The sequence below is a fragment of the Xiphophorus maculatus genome, chromosome 14, assembly GCF_002775205.1.
Source record: "Xiphophorus maculatus strain JP 163 A chromosome 14, X_maculatus-5.0-male, whole genome shotgun sequence".
Taxonomy (NCBI): domain Eukaryota; kingdom Metazoa; phylum Chordata; class Actinopteri; order Cyprinodontiformes; family Poeciliidae; genus Xiphophorus; species Xiphophorus maculatus.
In genome coordinates, this window is record NC_036456.1 from 23,868,480 (window position 1) to 23,879,782 (window position 11,303).

Here is an 11,303-nt window from a genome sequence, read left to right on the forward strand (position 1 = left end):
GCTTAATTTAAGTGTTGATACTGGAGAACAGTTTTGAAGCCTTTCCCTCCATTACATCATGTTTAGGCGTGTCTGTGTGTGTGTGTGTGTGTGTGTGTGTGTGTGTGTGTGTGTGTGTGTGTGTGTGTGTGTGTGTGTGTGTGTGTGTGTGTGAGAGAGTAACTGACAGCAGAGCAGACCAGAGTTTATTAGCAACTGCTTAAACATTTTTTAACATTGGGGTTACATTAAGATTACTCTCAAATTAAAAACTGGAATATACTCTGTTGCTTGGCATCCGATGTAAAGCAGAATCCAGACATTCACACCAATTAAAGGAACAGAAAACGATCTTTTAATCATTTACCATTTAATGCGTCACCACTTGTGGCTCTCATTTCTGAATGTTCTGAGGGTTCGGTTTTACAGGAGAGAAAAGTCATTTCTAATTGCTTTATGATGCAGTTTAAGGCTCTGAGTCATCCTCTGTGGGCTTTTATTTTGCACTGGTTCACTTCTCCACTCAAAGTCGCCTTTGTTTTAAACACATTTTGCTGAAGGTTAGCTGCTGAAAGCAATTACTGCAGTCCAAGTCTAATAAAAAGTAGGCAACTTAATTAACATGTAAAAACCAGTTAAATGATTCAAAACCTGATGGATCAAGTTCTCCTGTTTTTTATTGAATAAACACACACAGGCTCCCTTAACCCAGTGACTTTTACAGGTCGCTATGCCAACCAGGCAACAGACTAAATACTTTGAGGAGTGTGTAAGAAGCAGAGACCAAATGGGAGGGAAGTTAAACTTGGAAGTCTGCAAAGAAACAGGAGAAACGTCTGAGCTGCAGAAAAACAGCAGGACCACTTTAACTTCTGGACATCGGAAGAAGTTTTGGTAACACTTTATTTGAAGGGATGTGCATAAGACTGACATGAGGACACCGACGTAAACATGAAGGAGTCTTTAAGAATGTAAATAATGACACTTTTAATGAAAAGTTGCACTAAAAGTTGCATTAAAAGTGTCCACTTACATTATTTGGTAAATAATGACAAGTTCCATTAAAACTTTAATTAAAAGAGTCAACTTTGAAAGAATAAAGTTTATTTGTATAGCACATTTCAGCAACAAGGAATTTCTAAGAGCTTTACATCATAAAAACATAGAAATACAAAGTCATAGAACATAGTCAACCATTAGGATTTAAAGGAAACCAGTGTTTCAGCTGTTTTGCAGTTTTCTGGGAGTTTGTTCCAGATTTGTGATGCATAGCAGCTGAATGCTGCTCCTCCATGTTCGGTTCTGGTTCTGGGGATGCAAAACTTTGCTTTAAAAGTGTCATTATTTACCAAATGATACTTCATGACAACAACTGTAAACATTCATGAAGACTCCTTCAGTGTCATCATGTCAGTCTTATGCACACCTTTTCAAATAAAGTGTTGCTGAAGTTTTGCTTGATCCAAACGTTCATTTGAAATGATCAAAAAGATTCAGCATCAAACAGTATCACCTCATGGACCAGGCGGTTTTCTACATGTGGGAGGAATAAAACACACTTCCTGTTGGCAGACAGGCAAGCTGCCAGGAGAGAAACCTCGTACCTGTGGCGATGCTCCGGCTTACGTCTGTCAGGACGACCTGAGGAGAAACACAAAGCAACATTTACTTTATTAATTCTGTAAACTGCAACAATTAGCAGCTAAATGAGCTTCACAATTTTAGAAAAACATAAAATCTCAATAGCCTGAAGAATATTGCAATAACCCCTAATAAAGTAAAATCTGATTTTCTTTTCAAACCAGATCCAATTTTCAACATTAAGTAATTTTTTTCTAACTTTCTTTTCCAGAAAGTTAAACTTAATCAATAAAATTGATTCATACTAGCATTTTACTAGTATGAAACCATACTGACAAAATAAGCAATATTTTCCATTCAAAATTCCTTTTTGCTGCTAAATATGAAACAGACATATGAGCTCAACAACAGAGGTATTTATTGTTTGTAATGTTATTTATTCCAACTCCTTTTAGCACAACTTGAACACAAAAGTCTTTTCCACCGTCCAATTATATCGTTTTGTAAAGCAAAAGTTATCCAATAATGGGCCAAGAGAAAAAGTTTAGTCATATATAGTTGCTTAGTTTCAGTTTAGTTTATTTTCAACAATTAAAATACAGATCACAAATATTAAGAAATAAAAATAACAATGCAGGAAGAGGCAAAAGCCCAATGAATTTATGTAAAGTATCAACCCAAATAGCATATAAAATGAATTTAGGAATACAATCAGTAAATCTACAAAGTATTAATGGAAATTTGAATAAAATATGGAACAATGAAAAAGTGACAACCCCAATTCTTTAAGTACATTTTTGAATAAAATTTTTACTTTTTACAGAAAGCCCATTTGCAGATGTCACTTGTGCGTCAGATTTAAAGGCGTACCAGAAACACACAAATAAAACCACCTTTGTATGTAAAAAAAAAAAAAGGTGATTAATTGCTTTTTTAATAAAGTATGCATTGAAAAATATGCAAGTAATTAATCAAAATTCACAAGTTAAAGTCCCAGCTTTAAAGAAAACAAACAAACAAAAAAAGCATCAGATAACTTTCAAGTTCTCCACTCAGTAGCAGCTTCCACACTGAAGACTGTTAGCCTGATCTGTTAGCTCTTGGATAAAGAGTACAGACCGTTTATGTTCTGAATATCTGCTAAAGTGGAAAATGGGTCAAATCTGGTCATTTAATGAATCTCTAAGCATAAATATCATGATTTGTGGGAAGCAGGGGAAGAAAAACCCAGATCTGACCTTTGAACCAGTTATGATGATTCTTGATAGTTTCACACCAAAACAAATTTTAACAGAGTCGACTTGTTGCTCTGTATGCCCAACATTTCTTGCTATTTTTCGTTCTTTTCCAATCTGAGCTTAAGCAACATGTTATCCAGGAATGTTAAACGTTAAATGTGTCGTTATTCAGTCTGGTAGCTTTGCAGCAAACAGAGAAAATGATGAGATCATCTAAACTTTGTTTTCCACCAGATGAATCATTGCTTTTATCTGCCCACTCATGGCTCCAGCTTTAACATGGACGCCACCTTCTTCCCTCCTTAAACCAACACTTTCTCATCTGTTTTCGCCATAATTTGCATTTTTCTCTCTTAAACAAAATAACAAACAAAGACATTCATTAAGGTGGAAAATGTCACTCAACCGTCACTGTATTTTACCTAAAGTTACAACATTAAAATGTAGAATATGTCAATCAAATGAAGAAGTTTTCTATTTAGTCTTGTAGCAAAACATTGGTTTAGATACGTGTTAAACTGTTAACACAAACTAGTCTCACATTTCCTAAATTTAATGATAAAAGAAAAAACTAGAGAGGAAAAGATTTTCCTTTCTGGATGTGAACGTTTCCATTGCCTACCTCCTTTCCACTGCTTTTCTTCACAGTCCAAAGTGTAAACTAGGTCAGCTTCATTTCTCTAAGAATCTAGAGAAAACTAAACTTTAAAGCCTAAAAAGTTTTTTTTTTTTACTTCTTAGTTTTCTTCACGTTTTGCGGATTGAAAAGTTGAAAGTTAATCCCTTCAGGCTTGTGTCTGCTTTTCCTCTAATTTCCCAGCCTCTGAAACTCTAACCGGACCGCCCGTTAGCTCCGGATGGCTCCCCCGATTGGCTGGGAGCTTCCAGGAAGTGGGGCTGTGATTGGCTGCAGCCGGATTCTGCAGGAGTCATCAGGGTTTTAACACTTCCAGATGTTTGTCTTAGCGTTGAGCTGGAGCTGTGCTGCAACACGCAGACAACCAACGCAGCAAATTTCGCTTCGCGCTCGTCATCAGGATGCTTTCTGCTCTCTCAGGAGGAGGTCAGAGGTCAGAGAAGGTCAGAGGTCAAATACAGCTGGAGAAATTTCCAGCTGTATTTTGCAGTTTACATCTACCAAGGGGAAAATACTTAAAAAGAGTTTGCAAAAATTTCTGATCACATTTTTACTTTAATTGATCTCTGAAATCCAGTTCAGCTTATTTTCTTAAATCCTTGTTAATAAAAGGTAAAATACTCGGATTTAAGATGCATAACCTTAAAACTTATTATTATTTAGTCAGTTACCAGCTTTCAACAAACCAAAACACACATGTTTAACTTCTAACACCTGTTTCACTCAGACAGACATCTGTTGGAAAGGTGGGTTGAATGTTTTAGCATTTAGCCAATTATTTTCCAGCATGTTTCAGATAAAATGGCTGGAAAATGGAGCTTAACTTACAGCGGCTGATCAAACGGTTTTCACAACAACTCGCCCCTAAAGAAAAAACAACAACTCAGATGCCAGAACAATTAATGACGCAACAGCGTTAAAGCTTGAACTCTGCATGCAAACAGAGCAGAGCAGGTTTTTTATAGTTCAGTTTTAATCTTTCACTGTGCTGCTAAATACTGGAGTCAGAAGAAATAAAATGGAAATATGAGAGCACTGATTTAAAACAGATTTGTAAAATAGCAATGATGTAATCCAAAGAGCATCTTAGTGGAGCTCAGAAGAAAAAGAAGAAGTTTTCTTTCTGCCAGGCTTTGCCCAGCAACAGGTAGGGGAGGGGAATCAGTGAGTTTATTCATTTAATCTTTTCAAACAAATCGACTTTAAATTTCAGGACGGTGATGAAAAGTTTTAAAATCTTTTTTTCTGACTACATCTCTGTCGTTTATGTCCAGTTCAGTATTCGCTGATATTTTTGTGGAAAGTAACTCCAATGTTTGTGGAGAAAATCGAACATATTCAGGAAAGAAATGCAGTTTATGAATCTGAAATAGTGACGCAATACCAGTTGACACGCTATTAGCTGGCATTTGAAAAGCAGCCAATCCTGGAGTGCCATTTATTTTCCTTGGCTCTGATTGGCTGAAGAGGGGAAATAAGGAAGACTATGGATGTTAGCTTCTGTGGCAGCACTAAGATGGTTTTCATTGTATTTATGCGTAATAAAGTATATTTGATGTTTTTATACTATTACAATCTGCAGTAATAAGAGCTTTTAGAGGAGGTGTGAGTATTCGATGATTAAAGGTCGTATTTTGTAAACTTTTCAGTCTGAACGGTCACAGTTAAAAGGTTTATATGCGCATTTATTTCAAGGATATTTTAGCCCAGGGTGAAGAGTGTTATTTATTCTCATGGTCAAATAGTCTGGGAAAGATATTTTGGTTAATATGCTGACCTTGTTGTTGATAAAATGTAATAGTTAGACTGTAAACATACAGGACTGTTCTCTACTTGTTTTCTTTAAGGTCAGAAAGACAGATGAGAAGATATCATGATTAATCTTATTACTCCAACAGTTAAAACTGATTTCTCATCCTTCTGTTTATCAGTGTTTCTGCAGCCGTGGTAACTATCACAGAGAGACATCCAGCCGACTCCGTCGCAGCAGTTTTAATCTACTAGAGAACAGAAAACATGAGTTTATGTGCATCTTTTCAAAAACATTCGGGTTCATGGTTAACTATCCAAAATGTCCTGAATATAAAGTAAACATCTGGTTTATTATTCAAGCTAATCCAGGAGTTAAATATTGAAATTCATAATTTAACCAGAACTGATGCATTTATGTAAACAATACGTAAAATATCTATTTTGACAAATTAGAACAAATAATTCATAGTTGTTCTACTCATCAAGTTGAAAGAACAGAAATCAATTAGTTATTATTTTTGAATTATTTTTGTTTATTATATTTTCATCTTGTTTTATAGTTAATAAAATAATGTCTGCCTCCACAGCTTGTCTGGTGATTAAACTGTAAAAACATCTCCGTTGACGTCACCTGCTCATGTTTCCTTCCTGTCCTGAAGGTCTGACATCCATCCTGTTCGGTTACCAAGGAAACCCAACAACAGGCTGCCGTGCTGCCAAACGCTCTTTACGAGACTTTTACAAATATAAATAATCGCATAATTAAAAAACAAAATAGTGAAATAGCTACAAAATAAAGTTTAAAAATCAAACTGATAATATATTTCTGACCTGGAAGGATAAAAACTAAAGAAAAAGTTTATGATATAGAAACTAAGTATTTGCTGTTTTTTAATTAAATGTCTTGTTTTTGTTGACAAACATGTTTGACTCCTAAAATAGGACTTATTGTGTAAAGTAAAAACAACAATCAACAATTAAAACTAGTGTTAAAATAATTGTAGCTTTTGGTGAGAAAAAGGAGGATTTTCTTACCAAAAGCTATGATTATTAAGCTTAATAATATGTGAATATTTTGTAAAATAGTAAAAATACGAATATTTTACATATATGAGAGAAAGCTTGAATGGTTCCAGTGCATGATGCCAATCAAGGGAATAAAAAAATACAAATATATAAACATTAAATAAGTAGCAAGGCTGTCATAAAAGTTCAATTACTTGCAAAAAACAATCCAAATCTACTGAGAAGAAAAGCGACGCTGCAAAAACACCAAATCTTACCAAGTATTTTTTGTCTGGTTTTTAGTGCATATATCTTATTACACTTGAAATAAGACAAAACTAACTTACAGGTGTTATTTCAGCAAGATACAGATACATTTACTTAATACAATTTCCCTATGTTGTAAGTGAAATAATCTACCAGTGGAACAAGTACGTTTTCATTTACTGAAATTATTTACTTAAAACAAGCTTATATATCTTACTGATAAATTGCTTTTAAGTTAGTTTTATCTTAGTTCAACTGTACTAAGATATTTCTGCTAGAAACTGGACTAAAAACACTTGGTAAGATTTGGAGTTTTGCAGTGAATAAATTGACAGTGCAGTGGGAAAAACATTAAAACTTAAAACCACCTGGCCTCATATATTATTAAAAGCAGAGATTAGATGCATAATGCATTAAATATATTACATGCTGTTCAACAGGACAGCCAATCTGTTTTTAATAATGTTAAAAAAGATTTAATCTGTTGTACAGAACAACTTTAAACCTGCTGCAGGTTGTGACCTGGTGGAAAAGGAGAAGCAGGTTAAAAACAAGCAGCAGCTCCAGTCAGACCAACTGGTGGCTCTCATTTGCATTTGGTTTTTGTCTCTGTGAAGCAGGTGAGACGCTGACCTTCCTTTATTCATGAGCTCTCTGCTCTTCTTAAGGCCTGTTATACAACCCGGATACTTTCCTTTACTCAACACACTTCCACAACATGAATACATTACAGCAATACACTTGAGGAAAATGACTGGAACAGTTATGTTTGTGCTTTTCTCACTTTAGATCCATGTTTAGGATCAAGGTTTTATTCTTCTAAATGTCTTTGCTGTGGACTTTTACATTCACAGAAAATTCAAATGAATGCTCCGATCTTTTGCTGAAATTCAAGTTTTGTTTTTTTTTAATGCTCGTTAATACTACTAATTAATTGCAACCGCAGTCAGACTCCTGTGTGAACGGTTTACGACCCCAAAGCGAGCCGCATGTGCAGAAGAAGAACTCTGACGTCACACAGCAGGACTCTGTTTACAGAAGTAATAATGGACGCCGCCATCTTTAAAACCAAAAGTTGTCAAACTGGTTCAGTCAACGAGTTCAAAACTGTATGATCTTAGACTTTTTAAATATATTATATATAAAATTTATTTTATTTTTTTTCCACCTATTTCTCCCAGGTTTATGTTTTACTAAATAAATGAACGTTAAAGTTAAATTGAACCTTTTACATTAATTTGTTCATTTATCTCAGATGAAACTGAATGACTCTCTTCTCTATTGAGTCTTTTCACTGTGTTTCACAGTAAAACTCCAAACTTACTGCATTTTATTAAAATTTTAGGTGACAGACCAACACAAAACAGTGCATAGTTATTTGCTTTTAAATAAAAGCAAACACTTATGTTTGCTTTTTTTGCTTTCTTTTAATTAATAAGCATTGGTTACCTTCAGCCACTGTTTACATCTAGATTTACTGTGTCTGTCTTCTTACGTGTGGAATGACATAAAATGCGACATCACCGTTCAGACTGCAGGAACTTCCAAATCCATCCGATATATATTTACCAATCCTTTTTTTTTTTAGATCAATTTTATTCCTTGTTTTTGTGGTTTTGTGTTAAATGGTCATTTGAATTTAAAGCTCATTTACCTTTAAGGATGTGAATTGTTTATCGCAATAACTTCTGGGACAATTTATCGGGACGAGCCTTGGGATATCCAATATATTCTGACTTAAAGGCTGATAGAATCTGTAAAACTGAGGAAAAGCAATAATATTCATCACACAGGTATTCTTTTAGCTACAAACATTTCAACATAAAGTTATTTCTTCCTTTCAAAATAAGAATACTTTGCAGATGTGAGACTAAACACCAAGGCCGTTGAATTTGGGGCTGAAACAAAAGTCTAAAACTGTCACTTTATATCAAGGAATGAACAGCCACCATATTTTTTAGTAAGTTATAATTTTACAGTTGAAAATAGCAGCATTATGACTCTCAGTGGCTCTTGACGGTTAAAGCCGCCACCACAACACTTTAAATCTTGCTGACTTCCAAACCAAAATCCTGTAAAAACAACCTCAAGGAGAAACAAAACAATGACAACGACATAAAAATGGTGTCATGGTGGAATATAGACGTTTAAAAACCTGGTTACATGTATTGTGTGTAATTTTTCTACAGCCACCTTAACCACAGGTTAGGTTGTCTTAGACAGTAACAAACAACAGTCAAGAACAGGTAAAAGGTGTAAAATTACTACCTTATGTTTCTAAGATTGAGTGCAAAAACATTCTGCCAAGCAACAACATATGCATGTAATCAAATAGCCGTCAGTGTAGGAGGAGAAAGCGGTTTCTTAGTTTGGTTTGGGCGAGTTTTGACCTGTACAGTGATATGACTGAATGTTGTCTTAAGCGTTTAAGGCGTTGGGTTGAATCAGTCCACACCCACTGTGGAACCGCATGGTTTACCCACACTCTCTCTGAGTCACTGAGTGCCGAAAGGAAGCAGCTAAATTCAAACATTAACCTTCGAAACAGATTTATAGTGTGATAATATCGATAATCCTGTCATAGGTTTTCCTTATGTGATACCAGACTAAACATTTGGCTCATGTAATTTCAAACAATAGCAAGAAACTTGAAGCTAACTTGTCGCAAATGCATATTTGTGCAGCAAGGACTCCAGTATTTACAACTTAAGATGATAAAAATAAAGAAAAACAATCAATCAAAAAACATTTTTGGTCAATCGACGAAAGCAAAAATATCTGGGCGATTAAATATTCTGAAAATCACTGAACTATTACAGATCTGAGCAGACATTTTACAGTCGGTCGCTCCAATCAACTAACCAGTAATTACGCTACTGGATGCACCGTTACTTCAAAAAAAAGTGAACTTAAGTTTAAAGAATTTCCTGATAAAGTAAACATCAGAGTGGCGTAGAGTACCAATACGTTGTACTCAAATAAAAAGTGGCCGCCCAGGATATTACTCAAGTAGGAGTAAAAAAGTATTTTGAACTTAAGTACAGAGTAACATTTGATTTCTTTTGATTTTGTCTTTTACAATGATGTCAAACAAAACAAAGTCATAAGCAAATTATGGCCATTTTAAAACTAAAATTACAAATATAATTATAAAAATATCAAACTTTAAGCAGATAAAACACTTTACTTGGAGCGCCACAACCAATTGGGAACGAGGGGTGAGAGAATATACAGAGTTTAAAGTACTTCCAATAAATGGTACTTATCTATATTCATTTGACCTCCAAAGGCTCAATAACGTTACAACATAGCTGGCGTAGAGACAAGAGGTCTCACTCTATGATAAACTGTAGGACTGAATCTAAATTTTATGGATGTTTTGCTAAAATGTGTTTGTTCATATAAGTGAAAGTAAAAAGCACAATGTAGTCAAACTACCAAAAGTACACCATTTTCAAATAAATGTAGGCAGTTCCTACATATCTCTGGTAAACATACGCATAATATTATTTATCTACTTGTTTTTATTCCTATTGAGAATGACCAAACTATTCTAGTTTGATATACCTTAAGAGAATTTGAAAATAATACAAGCGGAGTGTCATTTTGTTTCTCTATCATTGTTTTAATGGTGAAAATACAATCTATAGAAACAACTTTGATCTTTGACCAAATAAAATGGACAACAGCCTACAAAATTACATTTATTATAGCTACTAATGAGACTAAATGTTACATTTTAATTTCTGTTTCATAAATTTTACATATTGTTGGGAATTGTGGACCATAATTAGATTATTAGAAAGTCCTAAAGCATTGCTAACTCAATGTTCCACTAATTAGGCACAGAAACGTTCAAAGAGGCTCAAAAATTATTTTTAAAGTGTGTAAATGCTTTTTTTAATAAGTCTATTGACTGTAGGAGGATTTAATGCTTCTGGTTACTTATGGTGACGCATTAAAATGTTGACAAACCAGCTAGAGATGAGAGGAAGATGAGTTTTTGTCAGCACGGTGTAATATTTCACAGTCATACTCCAAATATCACAGCTGGCTCCATTTGAAGCTACAAACGAGCCGCTCATTTAAAGAGACAGCGCACTTTAATCCAGTTTTCACCCAACATGTATTGTTATGGACACTAATTATAGACTACAATTATTTTTTCCTGGATAAGAAAGCTTACTCGGTTGTGACAGCTGATTTTATACAAACTATATTGAAAGATTGAAGCGTGAGCAGGTGCAAAAGAGGGCAGTAATCAGAGCATTTCTGCCCTTTATTTACCTCCGGAGCTGTTCGGTTGTCGTCGGACCACTTGATCCCGGGTGTCTCTTCGCAGGTTTTCCTCCTCTTCTTCTGACCGAGCTTCTGCCATCTTTAAACCCCCTTTATACGTCTCCTAGACTTAAATATTTTTCGCTTCCCTGTGTGAAAACTGAGCCCCGGTTCAGCGCGGAAAGCGCTGCGACATTTTCATCTCCCCTCCCCGGTTCTTCGTCGCTAACATCCACCACAACACAGCGTCGACCCGGGACAAGTTCACCTAAGCACCGATAACTTTTCAGCTCCAAACGACTTCCAGGTCTGGGTAGAAACTCTGCCTCGGTGCTCGGAAGTCATTCGCGGAGGAAGGAACTGCATGAAATGAAAACCTCCGGTTATTATCCGGTGGGAACTGGCTCTGTTTCGCTTGAGGACTTTCCTCAAGCTTCCCCGTTTCCCCGCGAGCTCCTGATACCGAGCCGCACGAGCTGCCACTTCGTGACGTCACCAACTGAAAAAAAAAATGGAGACGACAAAAAGGTAATCTAACTGCAGAGGCGGTACCAGCTTTAATGGGG

At 35.4% G+C, this 11,303-nt stretch overlaps 1 protein-coding gene across 1 annotated transcript in view; it reads right to left on the reverse strand.

Moving 5' to 3' along the window:
• Positions 1 to 11,225, reverse strand: part of LOC102228250 (SH3 domain-containing protein 19-like) — a 28,021-nt gene extending 16,796 nt beyond the window's left edge. The window contains exons 1-2 of the mRNA XM_023346895.1: positions 10,747 to 11,225; positions 1,584 to 1,620 (exon numbers count right to left, since the gene is read on the reverse strand). Of these exons, the coding sequence (XP_023202663.1) occupies positions 1,584 to 1,620; positions 10,747 to 10,837 (128 nt within the window). The 5' untranslated portion in view covers positions 10,838 to 11,225. The remainder of the gene's footprint in view (positions 1 to 1,583; positions 1,621 to 10,746) is intronic.
• Positions 11,226 to 11,303: the final 78 nt, after the last annotated feature.